This window comes from Ornithorhynchus anatinus, chromosome 2 (assembly GCF_004115215.2).
Source record: "Ornithorhynchus anatinus isolate Pmale09 chromosome 2, mOrnAna1.pri.v4, whole genome shotgun sequence".
NCBI classification, from domain to species: Eukaryota; Metazoa; Chordata; class Mammalia; order Monotremata; family Ornithorhynchidae; genus Ornithorhynchus; species Ornithorhynchus anatinus.
Window position 1 is genome coordinate 11,813,132 of NC_041729.1, and position 19,888 is coordinate 11,833,019.

The 19,888-nt window shown below is 46.2% G+C and overlaps 1 protein-coding gene and 1 non-coding gene across 14 annotated transcripts in view; one reads left to right on the plus strand and one right to left on the minus strand.

The window, feature by feature from the left end:
- Positions 1–19,888, plus strand: part of RIMBP2 (RIMS binding protein 2) — a 358,745-nt gene that overhangs the window by 305,441 nt on the left and 33,416 nt on the right. For all 13 annotated transcript variants that reach the window (XM_039910269.1, XM_029057608.2, XM_039910266.1 and 10 more), the window contains one exon: positions 2,601–3,410. In XM_039910269.1, coding sequence (XP_039766203.1) covers positions 2,601–3,410 — 810 coding nt within the window. The remainder of the gene's footprint in view (positions 1–2,600; positions 3,411–19,888) is intronic.
- LOC114809726 lies at positions 18,740–18,877 on the minus strand. Its single transcript, XR_003757503.1, has one exon. It is a non-coding gene; the product is annotated as a small nucleolar RNA SNORA7 (small nucleolar RNA).

A 19,888-nucleotide genomic window follows, 5' to 3' on the forward strand; every position in this document is an offset into this window, starting at 1 on the left:
TGGGTCCCCTTCTATTCTCCATCTACACCCACTCCCATGGAGAACTCATTCACTCCCATGGCTTGAACTACCACCTCTATACAGATGATTCCCTAATCCACATCCCCAGTCCTGAACTCTATCCCTCTCTGCAGTCTCGCAATTCCTCTTGCCTTCAGGACATCTCTACGTGGATGTCCTCCTGTCACCTCAAGCCTAACACGTCCAGAACAGAATTCCTTGTCTTCCCACCCAAGTCCTGTCCTCCCCTGACTTCCCCATTACCGTAGACGGCACCACCATCCTTCCCGTCTCACAAGCCCATAACCTTATCCTAGACTCCTCTCTCTCATTCAACCCTCATATTCACTCCATCATTATTTCCTGTCAGTTCCACCCTCACAACATCTCTAAAATGCACCCTTTCCTCTTCATCCAAACTGCTGACACGTTAATACAATCACTCAGCCTATTCCGCCTGAATTACTGAATCAGCCTCCTCGCTGACCTTCCAGCCTCCTGGCTCTCATTCAATCATTCATTCATTCAGTAGTATTTATTGAGTGCTTACTGTGTGCAGAACACTGGACTGAGCGCTTGGAATGGACAAATCGGTAACAGCTAGAGACAGTCCCTGCTCTTTGACGGGCTCACGGTCTGATCGGGGGAGACGGACAGACAAGAACAATAGCAATAAATAGAATCAAGGGGATAAACAGAATCAAGGGGATATAGAATCAAGGGGATGACTCTCCCCACTCTAGTCCATACTTCACTCTGCTGCCTGAATGGTTTTTCTACAAAAACGTTCAGAATATGTCACCCCCCTCAAAAAAACCTCCAGTGGTTACCCCTCCACCTCTTCATCAAACAAAAACTCACTACTGGCTTTTAAGCATTCCACCAGTTTTCCCCCTCCTTCCTCACCTCACTACTCTCCTACAACCCAGCCTGCACACTTCACTCTTCTGGTGCTAACCTTCTCACTGTGCCTCGATCTCGCCTATCTCACCACTGACCCCCTTAGCCTACTCTCCCAAGCAATTAGTACAGTGCTCTGCACACAGTAAGCGCTCAGTAAATACGATTGAAAGAATACAAGTTAATCAGGTTGGACGCGGTCCATGTGCCACATGGGGCTCACAGTCTTAATCCCCATTTTACAGATGAGGTAACTGAGGCACAGAGAAGTTAAGTGATTTGCCCAAGGTCTTTCAGCAGACAAGTGGTGGAGCTGAGATTAGAACCCAGATCCTTCTGATTCCCAGACCCGTGCTCTTATCCACTAGACCACTCTGCTTCTCTGTTTAGTTGCATCCTATCTATTTAGTGTTTGCTTCAGGCCAGTGTTTTGTTTTTTGGAGGGTTATCAAAAATGGATATTTCTGGCCAAAATCATCCACTTCCAAATATGCCTTCCTCATTCAGACACTGGAAAATTAATACCTAAGTAGCTCAATTATGAAAACATCATATGTGTTACCATAACATCTTGGGCTTGCAAATCCCCTGCCTTCAATTTCCTTCAATTTTCATTGAACAATAGAGGCAAGGGGGAACAAAATAATCTTTGTTCACATTTTTCAATTTGGTGAGTATGAGTTCTTAAGTTACCCAAGTGTAAATCTTGACATTTATTGGTGACAGTGATGAGAGAATGTTGATTCACTGGTTGATAAATAGGTTCATTTGTCACAATATCATTTCTGTTATGCTCCTAAATAATTTCAAATCAGATAGTGGCAAAATGAGCTTTAACTTGGGGCAAAATTAGCGTTAGGATATTGATTTAAATCAGGAATGTGCACACCCAAAGGAGTTGGAGCAACATTTGTCTTGCATATGAAATTTCAACTCAGGGAAATGATGCCCACATAAGCATTCAAGGGGCCCAATTTAAAACACACTGGAAACCCCGGAGAGTCAAGTTATGTCAATTTGGCAGGCTAAATGAATTAGGGACTGGGATTCATTGTCAGTCTCCCAAAGTGTAGCCCTCTCAGTTCTGGAAAAAGATCATCTTGGGCAGCTTGAAAAGAGAGATCCCCAAGCCCATCCTGGCAAGTCTGTCCCTAATCGTTTGTCTCTGTGCCCTGTGTCTCTGGGAGAAGCAGCATGGCGTAGAGGAGAGAGCACTGGCCTGGGAGTCAGAGACCGCTGTTCCAATCCCGGCTCCTCCACTCGTCTGCTGTGTGTCCTTGGGCAAGTCACTACTCTTCTCTGGGCCTCAGTTTCCTCATCTGTAAAATGGGGATGAAGACTGTGAGACGCTTGTGGCCAGCCCGGTTATCTCTTACCTACCCCAGCGTTTAGGACAGTGCCTGGCAAAGAGTAAGCGCTTAACAATGCCGTGATAATTATTCACTCGCACTTGCCAGGGTGGCTCTTGGAGTGGACGGGGCTCATAACGTACCATGACCCAGCCCCAGAAACCAAGCCGGGCACAGGGTAAGCCCTGAATATAACCAAAATAATCATTACAATATTAATGTTACTTTAATCCGCTCCTCGGATGGCTGGCTTTCAGCCAACAGCTTAGAGTAAAACGATGGCAGAAAGTGATTAAAAGCCCCAGGTGTGTCACTCTGATAGCACACACATGACTGCTTTTCTGTCGACAGGTGAACTTCTAGATGGACAGAGAGGACTGGTCCCTTCCAACTTTGTGGATTTTATCCAAGATAACGAATCCCGCTTCTCAAGCGCGCTGGGAAATGAACAGGATCAGAACTTCATCAACCATTCTGGTCTCGGTTTGGAAGGTGAGAGTTTCCTGGAGATTAATCCCCCGGGTCTAGACTCCGGCGTAATCAACAATGGCGCTGGGACGTTGGACGTGAACATCGACGAGATCGGAGAAGACATCGTGCCTTACCCTAGAAGAATCACCCTAATCAAACAACTAGCCAAAAGTGTCATTGTGGGCTGGGAGCCCCCTGTAGTGCCACCGGGATGGGGAACAATTCACAGCTATAACGTACTTGTTGACAAAGAAGCACGGATGAACCTCACGGTAGGAAGCAGAACTAAAGCACTGATAGAAAAACTTAACATCGCTACCTGTACCTACCGAATCTCAGTACAGAGCGTCACGAGCAGAGGCAACTCAGACGAACTCCTGTGCACCTTGCTGGTGGGGAAGGATGTCACCGTGGCACCGTCTCACTTGAGGGTAGACAACATCACCCAGATTTCCGCCGAGTTGTCTTGGCTTCCCACCAATAGCAATTACAGCCACGTGATCTTCCTCAATGAAGAGGAGTTTGATATCGTCAAGGCTGCGAGGTATAAATATCAGTTCTTTAACCTGAAACCAAACTTGGTCTACAAGGTGAAAGTTTTGGCCAAACCCCATCAGATGCCCTGGCAGCTTCCGCTGGAGCAACGGGAGAAGAAAGAAGCCTTTGTGGAGTTTGCTACCTTACCTGCAGGTTTGTCCTTTTATCTCCCTAAGAGCATTTCAGCGATTTGCCCTGCGTAGAAATTTTTCCTTGGGTTCGTGACTTGGGGATTTCCTAAGCCATTAAGCCAATTACACTTATCATATTAATGAATTTCTCCCCGTCTAGACTTGTAAGTTTCACTGTGGGCAGGGAACATGTCCTTTAATTATGTTGCATTGTGCTTTCCCAAACCCTTAGTCCAGCGCTCTGTACAAAGTAAGAGCTCAATAAATACGATGGATTGATTGATTGATTAAATGAAGGGAGCAACCCTTGGACATAAGGAAGAAACCTTGACTCCAAGGGTGATTAAACTCTCAAGAGATTACTCAAAGGAGTCTGTTTAATTGCAATTTCAGGAGATGTGAGCAGAAGCACATAAGAGAAGCAGCGTGGCTCAGTGGAAAGAGCCCGGGTTTAGGAGTCAGGGCTCATTGGTTCTAATCCCGGCTCCACCACCTGCCAGCTGCGTGATTTTGGGCAAGTCAGTTAACTCTCGGTGCCTCAGTTACCTCATCTGTAAAATGGGGATTAAGACTACAAGCCCCATGTGGGACAACCTGATGACCCCGTATCTACCCCAGCGCTTAGAACAGTGTTTGGCACATAGTAAGCACTTAACAAATACCAACATTATTATTATGTGTCCTGGATGGTTCTGCCTTTCACCTGCCTGGAGGACAGAGGCTTGGACCAGATGACCATTGATGGTCGCCTCCAGTTGTGGGGTTCATAATTGCAGTATTTGTAAAGCACTTACTATGTGCCAGTCACTACTAAGCACTGGGGTAGAGACAAGCTAATTGGGTTGGACACAGTCCCTGTCCCGCATGGGGCTCATAATCTTAATCCCCGTTTTACAGATGAGGTAACTGAGGCACAGAGAAGTGAAGCGACTTGCCCAAGGTCACATAGCAGACAAGTGGTGGAGCCGGGATTAGAACCCAGGTCCTTCTGACTACCAGGCCGATGCTCTATCCACTGGGCCATGCTCATAAGCAAAGGGCTTATGGACAGTGCAGAATTTGGGGCCTGGCTGAAGGTAGAGCTCTGAACTCCAGGACGTGATTCTGAAGAATCCTGGAAGAAAATGGCCACGGGAAAGAGAATCAACAGAGCAGCTTTAGTTTAGGACCTTCTGTCTGGAGAAGGTCCTGGTGGATTTTGAGTCACCAAAGAGCAGAGAGCAAATAAGCTCACCGTGAGTAAGTCTATCCCTGAGACATGCTTCCTTTTATGATTTAATTTGGTGGGTGGATGTCGAAGGTGTTCAGGGTTCAGGCCGCTCTTGTCATGCAACTAATGACGCGATCGGAGAATCACCACCTTCCTAGCTGTGACTGGGGGTCATGAGGGAAACGGTGCCCTGCTAGTCAGTCAGGGTTTGCATTGGCCAGAAAAGGTTCTGTGACAAATTGGCCCTGGGGAGGACCCAGTTATCCGGGCAACGAGAGAAGTTGGGTGTGGACCTTTCGAGAGCTGGGAGCAGATGAGTTGAGGAAGGGCAGAAGCGTGAAAGCCGGAAGGGAAGCTGTCACTTCACATTCCCGATCTGTAAAATTGTGTGAAGCTGGGACCTCTCCCCTCTCTCCTGCACTTACGTATATATCTGTAATTTTATGTATTTATATTGATGTCTATCTCCCCCCTCTCTAGACTGTGAACTCGTTGTGGGCAGGGATTGTGACTCTTTATTGCTCTATTGAACTTTCCCAAGCCACTGGTATGGTGCTCTGCGCACAGTAAGTGCTTAATAAATGCAATTGAATGCATGAATGCATTAATTAATTCACATTCTGGAAACGCTAAACTGCAAACTCCTTGAAGGCAAGGATTGCTTCTACTAACTCTCCGGTACTGTCCGCACAGTAAGGACTCACTCAGTAAATGCCAGTGATGGTTTAATTGAGCTCTAAATAATAACGTTGGTATTTGTTAAGCGCTTACTATGTGCAGAGCACTGTTCTAAGCGCTGGGGTAGATACAGGGTCATCAGGTTGTCCCACGTGAGGCTCACAGTTAATCCCCATTTTCCAGATGAGGTAACTGAGGCACAGAGAAGCGAAGTGACTTGCCCACAGTCACACAGCCGACAAGTGGCAGAGCCGGGAGTCGAACCCATGACCTCTGACTCCCAAGCCCGGGCTCTTTCCACGGAGCCACGCTGCTTCCCCTAAATAGTTACTACTAAGAAAGCTATCTAAATAAGCATTCACGGAGCGACTGTGAGTTCAACCTGCCATTCAGAAATGGAACTCGGTTCCAAAACTTTAAAGATCCGCTTCTCACTGACAAGTGTGAGGCATAGCTCCTCTTCAGAAATAACTGAACAGCCTCAGCACCGCGATGGAAATAGCCAGGCAAGACACAAGAGTTTGGCTCCACCAGCCAGGTTTTCGCTGGATCTTTGCCATCGATGCAGCTGAACATAACTGGCCTGAGTTATTTCTGGTAATGTCAGGGTGGTGGTGGCTGAAAAGACTAGATTAATTCCACATTTCCAAATATGTGACACACTCTCCTGTCAAAAATGGAGGATGAGCCTCAATCCAGCCACAGAGATGAAGGGACCCTGAGAACCCGTGCCATGGGTGATTTACTAGATCAGATGAGAGGGAAAGTAAAACCTGCCCCCTACCCAAACTGGCTCAGAAAGAGCCCGGGCTGGGGAGCCAGAGTTCATGGGTTCGAATCCCGGCTCTGCCCCTTGTCAGCTGTGTGACTGTGGGCGAGTCACTTCACTTCTCTGTGCCTCAGTTACCTCATCTGCAAAATGGGGACTAAGACTGGGAGCCTCACGTGGGACAACCCGCTCACCCTGTATCCACCCCAGCGCTTAGAACAGTGCTCTGCACATAATAAACGCTTAAGGAATACCAACATTATTATTATTACCCATCTTCTGTTCCTCCATGAGAAAAGTCACCTTCCACCCATGTTTGCTAAGCCCCTTGAGGGCCAGGGACCTGTCTAATTCCCAGTCAATCGACCAGTGATCTTTATTGAGTGCTTATTGTGTGCTAAGCACTGTGCTAAGTGCTTGGGATAGTACGGTACAACAGACTTAGTTGGTAGACACCGTTTTCCTGTCCACAAGGAGTTTACAGTCTAAAGAACAATAAACAGAGTTTGTAGGTAAAATCCCTGCCCACAAGGAGTTTACAGTATTGTGCAGATCTTCACACTTGAAATAATAAATAATATTACTACTACATGCCAACTCCTCAGGAGTGAAGTAGTGCCCTATCCCAGAAGATCAGCTTTCCTTGTTTTTTAGGTGGGTTGTATTTATGGTATTTGTTAAGCGCTTACTATGTGCCAGACACTGAGATAAGCACAGGGGTAAATACAAGCTAATCAGGTTCGACACAGTCCCTGTCCCACATTGGGTTCACAGCCTCGAGAAGCAGCGTGGCTCAGTGGAAAGAGGCCGGGCTTGGGAGTCAGAGGTCATGGGTTCGAATTCCGGCTCTGCCACTTGTCAGCTGTGTGACTGCGGACAAGTCACTTCAGTTCTCTGGGTCTCAGTTACCTCATCTTTAAAATGGGGATTAAGACTGTGAGCCTCACGTGGGACAACCCGATTACCCTGTATCTCTCCCAGCGCTTAGAACAGTGCTCTGCACATAGTAAGCGCTTAACAAATACCAACATTAGAAAAGCAACGTGGCTCAGTGGAAAGAGCACGGGCTCGGGAGTCAGAGGTCATGGGTTCGAATTCCGCCCTGCCACTTGTCAGCTGTGTGACTGTGGGCAAGTCACTTCACTTCTCTGTGCCTCAGTTCCCTCATCTGTAAAATGGGGATGAACACTGTGAGCCTCACGAGGGACAATCTGATTCCCCTGTATCTACCCCACCGCTTAGAACAGTGCTCTGCACATAGTAAGCGCTTAACAATTTCCAACATTATTATTAGTTCACAGCCTAGGTAACTGAGACCCGGAAAATAAGCACTCAATAAAGATCACTGGTTGATTATTGAGCACTTACTGTGTGCAGAGCAATGTACTAACCGCTTAGGCGAGTTCTCCAATTACAATTTAGCCCACACATTTCACTCCTCTAATACCGGTCTACACACTGTACCTTGGTCTTGTCTATCTCACTGCCGACTCTTCACCCTCGTCCTGCTTCTGGCTTGGAATGCCTTCTTTCTTCCTATCCAACAGATTCAATAGTATTTATTGAGCGGTTACTGAGTGCAGAGCGCTGTACTAAGTGCTTGGAATGTACAATTGGGCAACAGATAGAGAAGATCCAACAGATGATTACTCTCCCCACCTTCAAAGCTTTATTGAAGACACATCTCCTCCAAGAAACCTTCTTCAACTTAGTCCTAATTGCCTTTTCTCCCACTCCCTTCTACATCGCCCTAGCACGTGGATTTACTCCCTTTATTCACCCCTCCCTCAGCCCTTCAGCACTTACGTTCATATCTGTATTTTTAACATTTATAATAATGTCTATCTCCCCCGCTGGACTGTAAGTTCATTGTGGGCGGGAAATGTTTCTACCAACTCTGTTATATTGTAAGCAGCGGGGCTCAGTGGAAAGAACCCGGGCTTGGGAGTCAGAGGTCATGGGTTCGAATCCCGGCTCTGCCACTTGTCAGCTGTGTGGCTGTGGGCAAGTCACTTCACTTCTCTGTGCCTCAGTTACCTCATCGGTAAAATGGAGATTAACTGTGAACCTCACATGGGACAACCTCATTACTCTGTATCTACCCTGGCGCTTAGAACATTGCTCTGCACATAGTGAGTGCTTAACAAATACCAACATTGTTATTATTATTACTCTCCCAACCGCTTACTACAGTGCTGTGCACACAGTAAGCACTCAATACAATTGATTATTATTATCATTATTATCATCACCACCATTTTTATTATCAGGCAATATGGTTCTCAGCCAAAGTATTGCGAAAAATACTGATGTGCTCTTCCTCCCAGGAATAGTTGGAATGTATTAGGTGCTTACTGTGTGTCAGGCATCACGCTAAATGATAGGTTAGGTATAAAGAATTCAGATTAAACATAGTCCCTGTCCCACATGGGATTTATTCTGAGAGGTAAGGAAAGTAGGAATCTTTTCCACATTTTGAGATGTGGGAACTGAGGCACTGAGAGGGTTTTGACTTTACCTAAGGTCAACCAGAAGGCAATTGACCGAACTGAAATTGTAATATGTCTCCTGACCCCCAGTGCTATTCTCTGTCCAACTAGTGCCTTCTCTATGGTTTCTCTTGATCCTGGAACTACTTCTCACAGACTCAGATTCCAAGTTAAAGTTTCCCCATCCTGGGTCAGTTATCAAATGCCTGGAAGGAGTCGAATGGGTAGCTGTTCTTTATCCCATCCACAGGAGGCAAAATGGCCTTTTAGGTCTCTGGGAAAATCCTAATTGCAACTTGCTCCATTCTTGAAGTAAGCAATAAGATGGGAAAGACAGAGGATGGAAGTATAGGAGCTTTTATTCCTAAAACCTTCCCCTCCCACCTACCCTTCCCCATCCCACCTTCCCAGTCTATTATGCCTTGGAGCGTGGATTTCCCAGTGTTGATTATCCATCTAGGCTGGTCCTGATCTTCCTTTCTAGCTTCATCCGCATTATCATCTTGTATAAAATGAGTGTAGTATTATTCTGGGTACTGAGAAAAATCTATAAAAAAGGGAAACTGACCTTGCCTTTGAGGATTTTATCATCTTCCTACAGAAGACACTTTACCTTTTCAGTTATGTTAAAGTTTGCAAGTCACCAAGTACATTTGAAAGAGTTCAAAGAATTCCATGATAAAATCCCACTCTTACTTTATGGGGTCCCCAGAATTTCAAAATAGTTCCTGATATTCCTCACCTGCTCCTTTGAGGCCCCTTCTGGATCTCTGGTACGGTGATTCACTGAATGCTTGATCGACAGTGATATTTTGTGTTACGGACAAAGTATCCTTTGCTCCACTCTTGCAGGGGAGCAGGGTTTTACACTAAAATATCTGATCGAGTCTCAGTCTATAATCCCTACTTTCTCTGCTGTAGCCTCAATGCTCCTGGGTTTCCCTCCATCTTCTGCTAATAATAATGGTGATGATATTTGTTAAACATTTACTCTGTGCCAAGCTTGTTACTAAGAGCTGGGGTAAATATGAGATAATCCAGTCGGAGACAGAGTCTGTCCCACATGGGGCTCGTACTCTAAGTAGGAGGGAGATCAGGTATTTAATGCCCATTTTACAGATGAGGTAACCGAAGCACAGAGAAGTTAAGTGACTTGCCCAAGGTCACACTTTAGGCGAGTGGCAGAGCTAGGATTAGAAACCAGATCCTCTGGCTCCCAGGCCATGCTCTTCCCACTAGGCCAGGCTGCAGGGGATGGGTTTGGGCAGGTGGTGGAAGAGGAGTCCCCACGCCGTAGACTGCTCTCCAATTCGCTTAACCGAGTTTGATTTGGTTATATGTACTCACTTTCTCTTCGGAGCAGCAGCCCAGAGTATCTTTTCATCATAAAACCTGTTCATGCATTTCCAGGCCTGTCTTTCCTGCTCTCAGAGGGAGAGTGAATTTAGCTTCTCTCACTTGTCTTTATTGCTTTGTGTGTGTTTTGTTGTTGTTGTTTTTCTTTGCTTTGCAAAATCCAGGACTCTGGGTGGGGTGACTTAGTTTTATTTTTACTCAAAGATTCCAAATCGGCTGGATAGAGCTGGAGGGTTCCGGCAACTTATCCTGGCAGGGGGCTGATTGCATCAGGAAAGGATTCTAGTGCTTCCTTAATATGCTCTTTTCTAAATGCCTCTGGCTTTACTGCTGCATCTGAATGATCATTCTGCCAGCCCTCCACTGAAAGCAGAATGAAGGGCTGTTGGAGAGAAAAAGGATTTGGGAAGATTTAGCGAAGATCATTCCAAACTTCACAGCTGACTCCATTCCATCCCAAACTTTCAGGGTTGTGTTCTGGAAGGCCGGGGTGGGGGAGGCGGAGGGTTGGGTGGAGCGGGGGGAGGGACAGAAGTCATTCAATTGTATTAATTGAGCGCTTACGGTGTGCAAAGCACTAGTCAGAGGTTGTGCCACCAATGCAAACCAGACCCAAGCCTTTTTTTCCAAAGACGAGCGGCTCAAATAATGACTTACACATCCCCTAACCTATTCTTATCTATCAGTAAAGAGGAAGTGGAAATTGGGCTGTGTTGCACTCGTGGGCAGCTTCTGTGGCTGAATTCAGCAGAAGGGGACTGAACTATCAGAGCCCAATATGTTTATGCTAATAAACGTAACCACACAATAAAGAATTGCTTTTTTGTGTGCCCCTGTGGCCTGGGCTGTGGGCCCTTCATTGACCTTCTCAGTCCCACACACAAACCCACAGTTGAATTTCGTGGTCAGCAATCACTTCTCCCACTATGAAGGGTGACAACCACACGTAGATAGATCTGTCTTGCTCGTCTTATGCTGTCGAGTCGTCTCCGACCCACGGCGATGCCAAGGACACGTCTCTCCCGGAACCCCCCACCTCCATCTGCAGTCGCTCTGGTAGTGTAGCCATAGAGTTTTCTTGGTAAAATTATGGAAGTGGTTTACCAAGGCCTTCGTCCGCACAGTAAACTGGAGTCTCCTCCCTTGACTCTCTCCCATGCCGCTGCCGCCCAGCACAGGTGAATTTTGACTCGTGGCAGATGGCCTTCCGCCTGCTAGCCACTGGCCAAGCTAGGAATAAAATGGATATGCCTCTGCTTGACTCTCCCTCCCATAGTTGAAACTTTTAGAGTACTGGAAACTCTCCAGGTGTGATGCTGAGAGGGGAGGTAGATAGGTATCAGATAACAGAGTCCAGGCAATCAGGCAATGAGGTACAGAGTGATATGAACGCTACTAGGGACCCCCGTAATAATAATGATGATGGTATTTGTTAGGTACTTACTATGTTTCAAGAACTTTTCTAAGCCCTGGGGTAGTTACAAGCAAATCAGATCAGATCTAGTTCCTGTCCCATGGGGGCTCACAGTCTCAATCCCCATTTTACAGATGAGATAACTAACCCCGGAGAAGTGAAGTAACTTGCCCAAGGTCACACAGCAGAGAAGTGGTGGAGCTGGGATTAGAATCCAGGTCCTTCTGACGCCCAGGCCCATGTTCTATCCACTAGACCATGCTGCTTCCCCTAATCAACCACAATCAATTTTGCAAAGTCCCGGACCAATCAGGAGTTTCCCAAGTAGACCTGATCTCTCCAGCCTCCAGCTCTGCCTCTACATGCTCAATTTAGCTTTTGCCAGGTAAACGAAGAGGAAACTTCTAGTCCCAAGCCTGTTCTCATTAGGTTGCAAACAAAGCTGTAAACTGGTCAGAAGCAGTATGTCCTACTGGAAAGAAAACAGACCTTTGAATCAGAGGGCCAGCTCCACCACGTGCCTGCTTTGTGACCTTGGACAAGTCACTTCATTTCTCTGAACGTCAGTTTCCTCATCTGTAAAATTGGGAATGCACTACCTATTCTCCCTCCTGTTTAGACTGTGAGCCCGATGATGGACAGGGACTTTGTTTGACCTGATTATCTTGTATCTACCCCAGCACTTATTACAGTGCTTGGCACATGGTAAGAGCTTAACAAATCATGGCGTAGTGGAGACAGAGCACGGGCCTGGGAGTCAGAAGGTCTTGGGTTCTAATTCCGGCTCTGCCACTTGTCTGCTCTGTGACCTTGCGCAAATCACTTATCTTCTCTGTGGCTCAACAACCTCATCTGTAAATTGGCCCCTCATGGGACCAGGACTATGTCCAACCCAATTGGTATCCATCTCAGGGCTTAGTACAGTGCCTGGCATATCCCAAGCCCTTAAATACCAGAATTATTATTATTATTATTAATAATAATGATACAGCAGGAGGGATCCCTCATTCACAGCATCAGGCATAGCATGCCCACTGTATAGGCGGGCCATTTGTAACATCCAAACCATGGTGGCTTACGCGGGGAAATCTTGAATTTCAAGCAGGGCTGAAACTTCAGGGGAAACGTAACATCCTGTTCGGACGGAGTCTATTTTTGCAAATGATCCAGATCACTTTGGCCTCGATTATTGGGTCAAAACCTTTCACCCAAAATATCCAGATGATTAAGGTCAGTCTAATTTGGGGATGAATTGTTTTGATAATTTGCTAAACATAGCCACAACCTAATTGTCTAGAGAGGAAGAGGGGACCTGGGTTCTGGGGCTTGAAGGGCAGCGACTCAAATGCTGCAGCTTCTGCTCCCAGAATGCCAGAACCTTTAACTAAGCTCCTTGTGGGCAGAAATCACGTCTGCCAACTCCAGTGTATTGTACTCTCCCACGTATTTAGTACAGTGCATTAGACACAGTTGGCAGGGACTGTCTCTATCTGTTACCGATTTGTACATTCCAAGAGCTTAGTACAGTGCTCTGCACATAGTAAGCGCTCAATAAATACTATTGAATGAATGAATGACTATTATTGATTTTTTAAATGGTATTTATTAAGCACTTACTGTGTCTAGGCACTGTAGTAAGCACTGGAGTAGTTACATGCTAATGAGGCTGGACACAGTCCCTGTCCCATGTGAGGCTCACAGTCTTGATCCCCATCTTATGGGGGAGGTAAATGAGGAACAGAGAAGTTAAGTGGTTTGCTCCAGGTCACACAGTAGAGAGTGGCGGAGCTGGGATTAGAGCCCAGATCCTCTGACTCCCGGGCCTTTGCTTTATCCATTGGACGACAGCGCTTCTCTGACAGTTCTGGACACACTCATCTGGATCACAGTGCACTCTCGCTCGCTCGCTGTCTCACCACACGTCCTTTCTCCGCGTCTTCTCTCATTCATTCCATTAAGTAACTCAGCTGCCATAAGCCTTGGTTTGTGGTCTGTCAGATGTGCTTGTTTTGGTTGAATCATCCTCCATATTATAACTTTGAATGCATAAAGTGCCTTCCCCCGTATTAAACAGCTGTTTCATTGGCGGCTCGTTTACGTTGTGGCCGGGGACGATGCAAAAAATGATTATCTCAGGCAACACTTGGTGACAGACAATAACCATTTGTTTCTCAGGCTTTGGCCAACAGTGTGCAATTATTATACGTCCAATTTCCATACGCCTTGCACTGAGTTAGGAAACGTGCTGCCCAAAATTGTTATTTAAAGCAAAGGCTGTGGATGAATTCTCTCCAATGGAGAAGGGGAAAGTCGCTCTGCCGGACTCAGAGCATGTTACCCTGAACTCCGACTAGTGGCTTACGGACCACAATATAGACCACCCCGGTGCTAGGTCAGAAAGCCGTGGAGAAGCAGCGTGGCGTAGTGGATAGAGCCTGGGCCTGGGAGTCAGAAGGTCATGGGTTCTAATCCCGGCTCTGCCGCTTGCCTGCTCTGTGTCCTTGGGCAAGTCACTTTATTTCTCTGGGCCTCAGTTGCCTCGTCTGTAAAATGGGGATTGAGACTGTGAGCCCCCTGTGGGACAGGGACTGTGTCCAACCCGATTTGCTTGTATCCAACCCAGCGCTTAGTACGGTGCCTGGCACATAGTAAGCACTTAACAAATACCACAATTATTATTATTAAAGCCCTGAAAAGTAAGCTCTCAGCCCCAAAGCAAAAGGAGCAGCTATTCATCTAAGAATAGCTCTCCCTGTCATTTGCCAAAATGCCATAAATTATTAATTGTGGAATTAACAAATTATATCATTATTATTCTGCCATAGCAGTGAATAACAATGGTATGTGTTAAGTGCTTATTCAGTGCCAGGCATTGTACTAAGCGCTGGAGTGGATACAGGCAAACCGAGTTGGGCACAGTCCCTGTCCCACGTGGGGCTCACAGTCTCAATCCCCTTTTTTACAGATGAGGTAACTGAGGCGCAGAGAAGGGAAGTGTCTTGCCCAAGGTCACAAAGCAGATAAGTGGCACACCAGGGATTGGAACCCGTGACCTTCCGACTCCCAAGCCTGTGCTCCATCCACTACGCCATGTTGCTTCTCTAACATCTTTTAACGTCGGCAACCTCATTTTCTGTTCGTTAGGCCACCAATGGTTTATATTCTGTTTAGAACTTATCGCCTAGCGCGTGCTCTGCCCTTAGGGAGCTCACAGTCTAAAATGAGACTGCACCGATAATACAGAGAACATGGATCTACAAACATGCATGTCTGAATTGCCCAGATATTTCAATCCAAAATACGCTATTCTTCTGAAGAATCTCAGTAGTTATTACTGATAATAATAGAAGTATTTGTTCATTCAATTCATTCATTCATTCAGTAGTATTTATTGAGCGCTTACCATGTGCAGAGCACTGTACTAAGCGCTGGGAATGTACAAATCGGTAACAGATAGAGACGGTCCCTGCCCCTTTGACGGGCTCACAGTCTAATCGGGGGAGACGGACAGACGAGAACAATAGCAATAAATAGAATCAAGCGGATGAACGTCTCATTAAAACAATTTGTTAAGTGCCTTACTATGTGCAGTCAGACTGACAGACTCCAACTCTGTCACAGTCTAAGTAGGAGAGAGAGCAGCGTGGCTCAGTGGAAAGAGCCCGGGCTTGGGAGTCAGAGGACGTGGGTTCGATTCCCTGCTCTGCCACTTGTCAGCTGGGTGACTGTGGGCAAGTCACTTCACTTCAGTTACCTCATCTGTAAAATGGGGATGAAGACTGTGAGCCTCACGCGGGACAACCTGATTCCCCTGTATCTCCCCCAGCGCTTAGAACAGTGCTCTGCACATAGTAAGCGCTTAACAAATACCAACATTATTGGTTCCCATTTCACAGATGAGGAGACTGAGGCATAGAGAAGTTAAGTGACTTACCCAAAGTTACACAGCAGGCCTGTAAGCCCGTCATTGGGCAGCGATTGTCTCTATCTGTTGCCGAATTGTACAATCCAAGCGCTTAGTACAGTGCTCTGCACATAGTAAGCGCTCAATAAATACTATTGAATGAATGAAGTGGCTGAGCTGGGATTAGAGCCCATGTCCTTTGACTCTGAGCCCAGGCTCTTTCTGGTAAGTTATGCTGTTTCTCAGGCCAAAATGTATTTTGAGGCCTAGAATAGCCAGATTGTTTGCATGTGAAAACACAGCCACAGAGAAAAGGGCTATTTGACAAATAATTCACCCAAATTTGTAATCAAATTCTTCAACTTAATCTTTCCAGGAAATTTTTGGTTCTAGTCACTGTTAATAACGACATTTGTTAAGCGCTTATTCTGTGCCAACTGCTGTTCTAAGCACCGGGGTAGCTACGGGGTAATCAGGTTGTCCCACGTGGGGCTCACAGCTTTAATCCCCATTTTACAGATGAGGTGACTGAGGCACAGAGAAATTGAGTGGCTTGCCCAAGGGCGCACAGCAGACGAGTGACAGGGCCGGGATTTCATTACCCTATTTGTTTTTTAATGAAATGTACATCGCCTTGATTCTATTTATTTGCTATTGTTTTAATGAGATGTTCATCCCCTCGATTCTATCTATTGCTATTGTCCTCGTCTGTCCGTCTCCCCCGATTAGACCGTAAGCCCGTCAGAGGGCAGGGACTGTCTCTAGCTGTTACCGATTTGTCCATTCCAAGCGCTTAGTACAGTGCTCTGCACATAGTAAGCGCTCAATAAATACTATTGAATGAATGAATGAATGAATGAATGAATTAGAACCCACGTCCTCTGACTCCCAAGCCCATGCTCTTTCCACCCTGGGCCATCCGAATCACGACCTAGCCAGTGTGGTCTCCGGTCAGGTGGTCCTCACCTCCTAGTCCTTCCTCTGGCTTGTTACCACAGGGTCCTGATTGGCAGGGAGGATTTCAGGTGTTTTAAATCTGCAGCCTACGTAGTCTCAGGGAAGCAGCAGAATCCAAGCAGGCCGGTGGTGGGGATACCAAGGAAATATTAGACCCACCAGCACTCTCAGAAACCTGCTGCCAATCGAGCATCCCCACTGAGGAAGGTCACTGCCAGGAGCTTCTTGTGGGTAGGGGATATACGCCATATTGTACTCTCCCAAGTGCTTAGTGCAGTGTTCTGCACACAATAAGAGCTCAATCAATGTGATTAATGAATCGATCCACTCCTTCATCCCCTTGCACTGATGACTGTTTTAGCTCAGGGTCCAGTGTTCCCTGTGTGTGACCTCAGATGGGATCCTCTGGTCTCTCAATGGACATTCCATTTGGCATATGGATTAGGCCCCAGGCATTCCCTCTTCAGATAACGAAATGCTGCTTCTGCATTGGCTGTTCCCAAAGAATTTCACTCCTTCACAGGTCTAGACTCTTTGAAGGAATTTTATAAACGGAACCTTAGCCTCTAAGGAGTTGCTATTTCTACCGTGTTTTTGTATGTTTGAATTAAAGATGGTCTGAATGTGCTATTATTTTAATGCAGTGTAAATGTTTTAAAAGGTTGGGGAGAGCAGGATGGAGGTGGGTGAATGTGTTTAGGTTTTATTTTTCCTTCCAGTGAAGATGGCCCGAACCTTCATTCAATCTCCAAGCCAATCTTAGCTGCTTCCTTCCTTTGATTTTTGGTCAACTGAATGAAATATATTGCCCTAAGTCTCAAATGAGGCAGTCCTTGGTCAATAAAGAATAGGACTATTTCTAGAGCAGAGATAATTCAAAGAGGTGGGAAAGAAATCATTTTCTCCAGAGTCCAATAAGACTGAATTTCAAGGGATGAATTTTTTAATTGATTCACTGAGCTTATCTTCCTTTTTCTGTCTAATAATTCTTGAGAAGTGCTAAATAATGAGTTAAAATAATTTGGTTAAAATATGTTTTGGGTTTTAAATGTTTTAATTAAAAAAAAAAATTCTCAGTTAAGAAATACCATACCCTTGACGCCTTGAAGTCTTATTTTTCGGCAATACCCTAGTGAGCCGAAAGAGTTAACAGAGCTTGGTTCGCATCTCCGAACTCGGTTGTTTTGTTCTTTTCCAAGTGTCAGTAAATACCACTGAATGATTCATTTATTCATTCCAAGGGTGGCTTGCTCCCTGAAATAATCTAACTCACCATTTTAGCGAGATAGAAATGTTTCCGTAAAGGAAACAGCAGTCCTCTTTCCGGACAGTGTGGAGTTTCTGTTTTTTTCCAGCTATCAATAAATCAGTGGTCTTATTGATGCTTACTGTGCGCAAAGCACTGTACTAAGCACTTGGGAGAGTAGAACAGATTGGGTTGACACGTCCCCTGCCTACAATGAGTTTACAATCCGGAGGGTGAAACAGACATTAAAATAGATTACGGCTGCGTAGGCAAGTTCTGTGGAGCTGAGGATGGAGTGCATATCAAATACTTAAAGGGTGCAAATTAAAGTGGACGGGTGATGTAGAAGGGAAAGGGAATAGGGGAAATAAGGGTTTAGTCAACGAGGGCCTTATGTATTATGTACATATCTTAGAATTATATTTTATAAGTTATTTACATTAATGTCAGTCTCCCTTTTGACTCTAAGCTAGTTGTGGGGAGGGAATGTGTCTACCAACTCTATATATTGTCCTCTCCCAAGCGCTTAGTACATTCCTCTGCGCATAGTAACCCAGTCGTGGGCAGGGAAAGTGCCTTTTTGTCTAATGCTGTCGAGTCATTTCCGACCCACCGTGACGCCGTGGACACATCTCTCCCAGAATCCCCCACCTCCATTCAATAGTATTTATTGAGCGCTTACTATGTGCAGAGCACTGTACTAAGCGCTTGGAATGGACAAATCGGTAACAGATACAGTCCCTGCCCTTTGACGGGCTTACAGTCTAATCGGGGGAGACGGACAGACAAGAGCAATGGCGATAAATAGAATCGAGGGGAAGAACATCTCATTAAAATAATAGCAAATACATAGAATCAGGGTGATGTACATCTCATTAACAAAATAAATAGGGTAGTGAAGATATATACAGTTGAGCGGACGAGTCCGGTGCCGAGGGGATGGGACGGGAGAGGGGGAGGAACAGAAGGAAAGGGGGGAGAAGAGGGTTTAGCTGCGGAGAGGTCAAGGGGGGGTAGAGGGAGCAGAGGGAAAAGGGGAGCTCAGTCTGGGAAGGCCTCTCGGAGGAGGTGAGCTTTAAGTAGGGTTTTGAAGAGGGGAAGAGAATTAGTTTGGCGGAGGTGAGGAGGGAGGGCGTTCCGGGACCGCGGGAGGACGTGGCCCGGGGGTCGACGGCGGGATGGGCGAGACCGGGGGACGGAATTGTTCTGGTAGTATATCCTTCGTGTTTTTTTGGTAAAAATAAAATTGCCTCCTTCCACCCAGTAAACTTGAGTCTCCACCCTCAACTCTCTCCCATGCTCCTGCTGCCCAGCACAGGTGAGTTTGGACTTGTAGCAGATTGCCTACCACTCACTAGCCACTGCCCAAGCTAAGAATGGAATGGATATGCCTCTGCTTGACTCTCCCTCCCGGAGTCGAGACCGGTAGAGTACTGGAAACTCTCCAGGTGTGACCCTGAGAGGGGAGGGAACACTGTCGTATTGTACTCTCCCAATCGCTTAGTACAGTGCTGCGCACACAGTAAGCTCTCAATAAACGCCATTGATAGTAAGCAGTCAATAAACGCCATTGATGATGAAGGCCTCTTGGAGGCTTCAATATGAAGCCAATGCTAAAGCTGTTAACTATTAAAATCACCTCTGCTGGCTGTTTCTACAAGTTGGGGTCATTTCCCCTGGAGATTTTAAAAGAAAGGATTGGCAGTTCTCTCTGTGGTTGGTTTAAGGAAATTCAGCTTAGAGGCAGAGCAATGGAATAGATAATAATAATAATAATGTTGGCATTTGTTAAGCGCTTACTATGTGCAGAGCACTGTTCTAAGCGCTGGGGTAGACACAGGGGAGTCAGGTCGTCCCACGTGGGGCTCACAGTCTTAATCCCCATTTTACAGATAAGGTAACCGAGGCCCAGAGAAGTTAAGTGACTTGCCCACAGTCACACAGCTGTCAAGTGGCAGAGCTGGGATCCGAACTCCTGATCCCTGACTCCAAAGCCCGTGCTCTTTCCACTGAGCCACGACTCCCTCTTCTTTCCCAGTTGATCTCGTGAGGCAGCTGCTGTCACGCTGATGACCTCCAGAGTCAAGAGGGTCAGGAGGGGAGAGAAAACAGTAGTTCCTTTTTGATTTTCATACGATCTACTTCCCTGGTAAGATCCTTGAGAGGGCAGAGGCCGTGTCTACCTACCGAACTGTACTTTCCTAAGCACTTAGCTTCATGGTCCACCCACAGTAAATGATCAGTAAATGCCACTGATTGATTGAAAAGTGTGATGAGGTGTTCTATCCCCAAAGTAAGATTCCCTTCAATCCAGAATTTGGACACAAAATGGATTCACCCCAGGAGAGGAAATTCGAGAGACCTTCTGGTTAGCACCTGGACATACATAGAAGACTTGCTGGCAAAACATCTAGGGGAATGTTGCCGAACTACTCTCTGAATAATAATGATAATAATGTTGGTATTTGTTAAGCGCT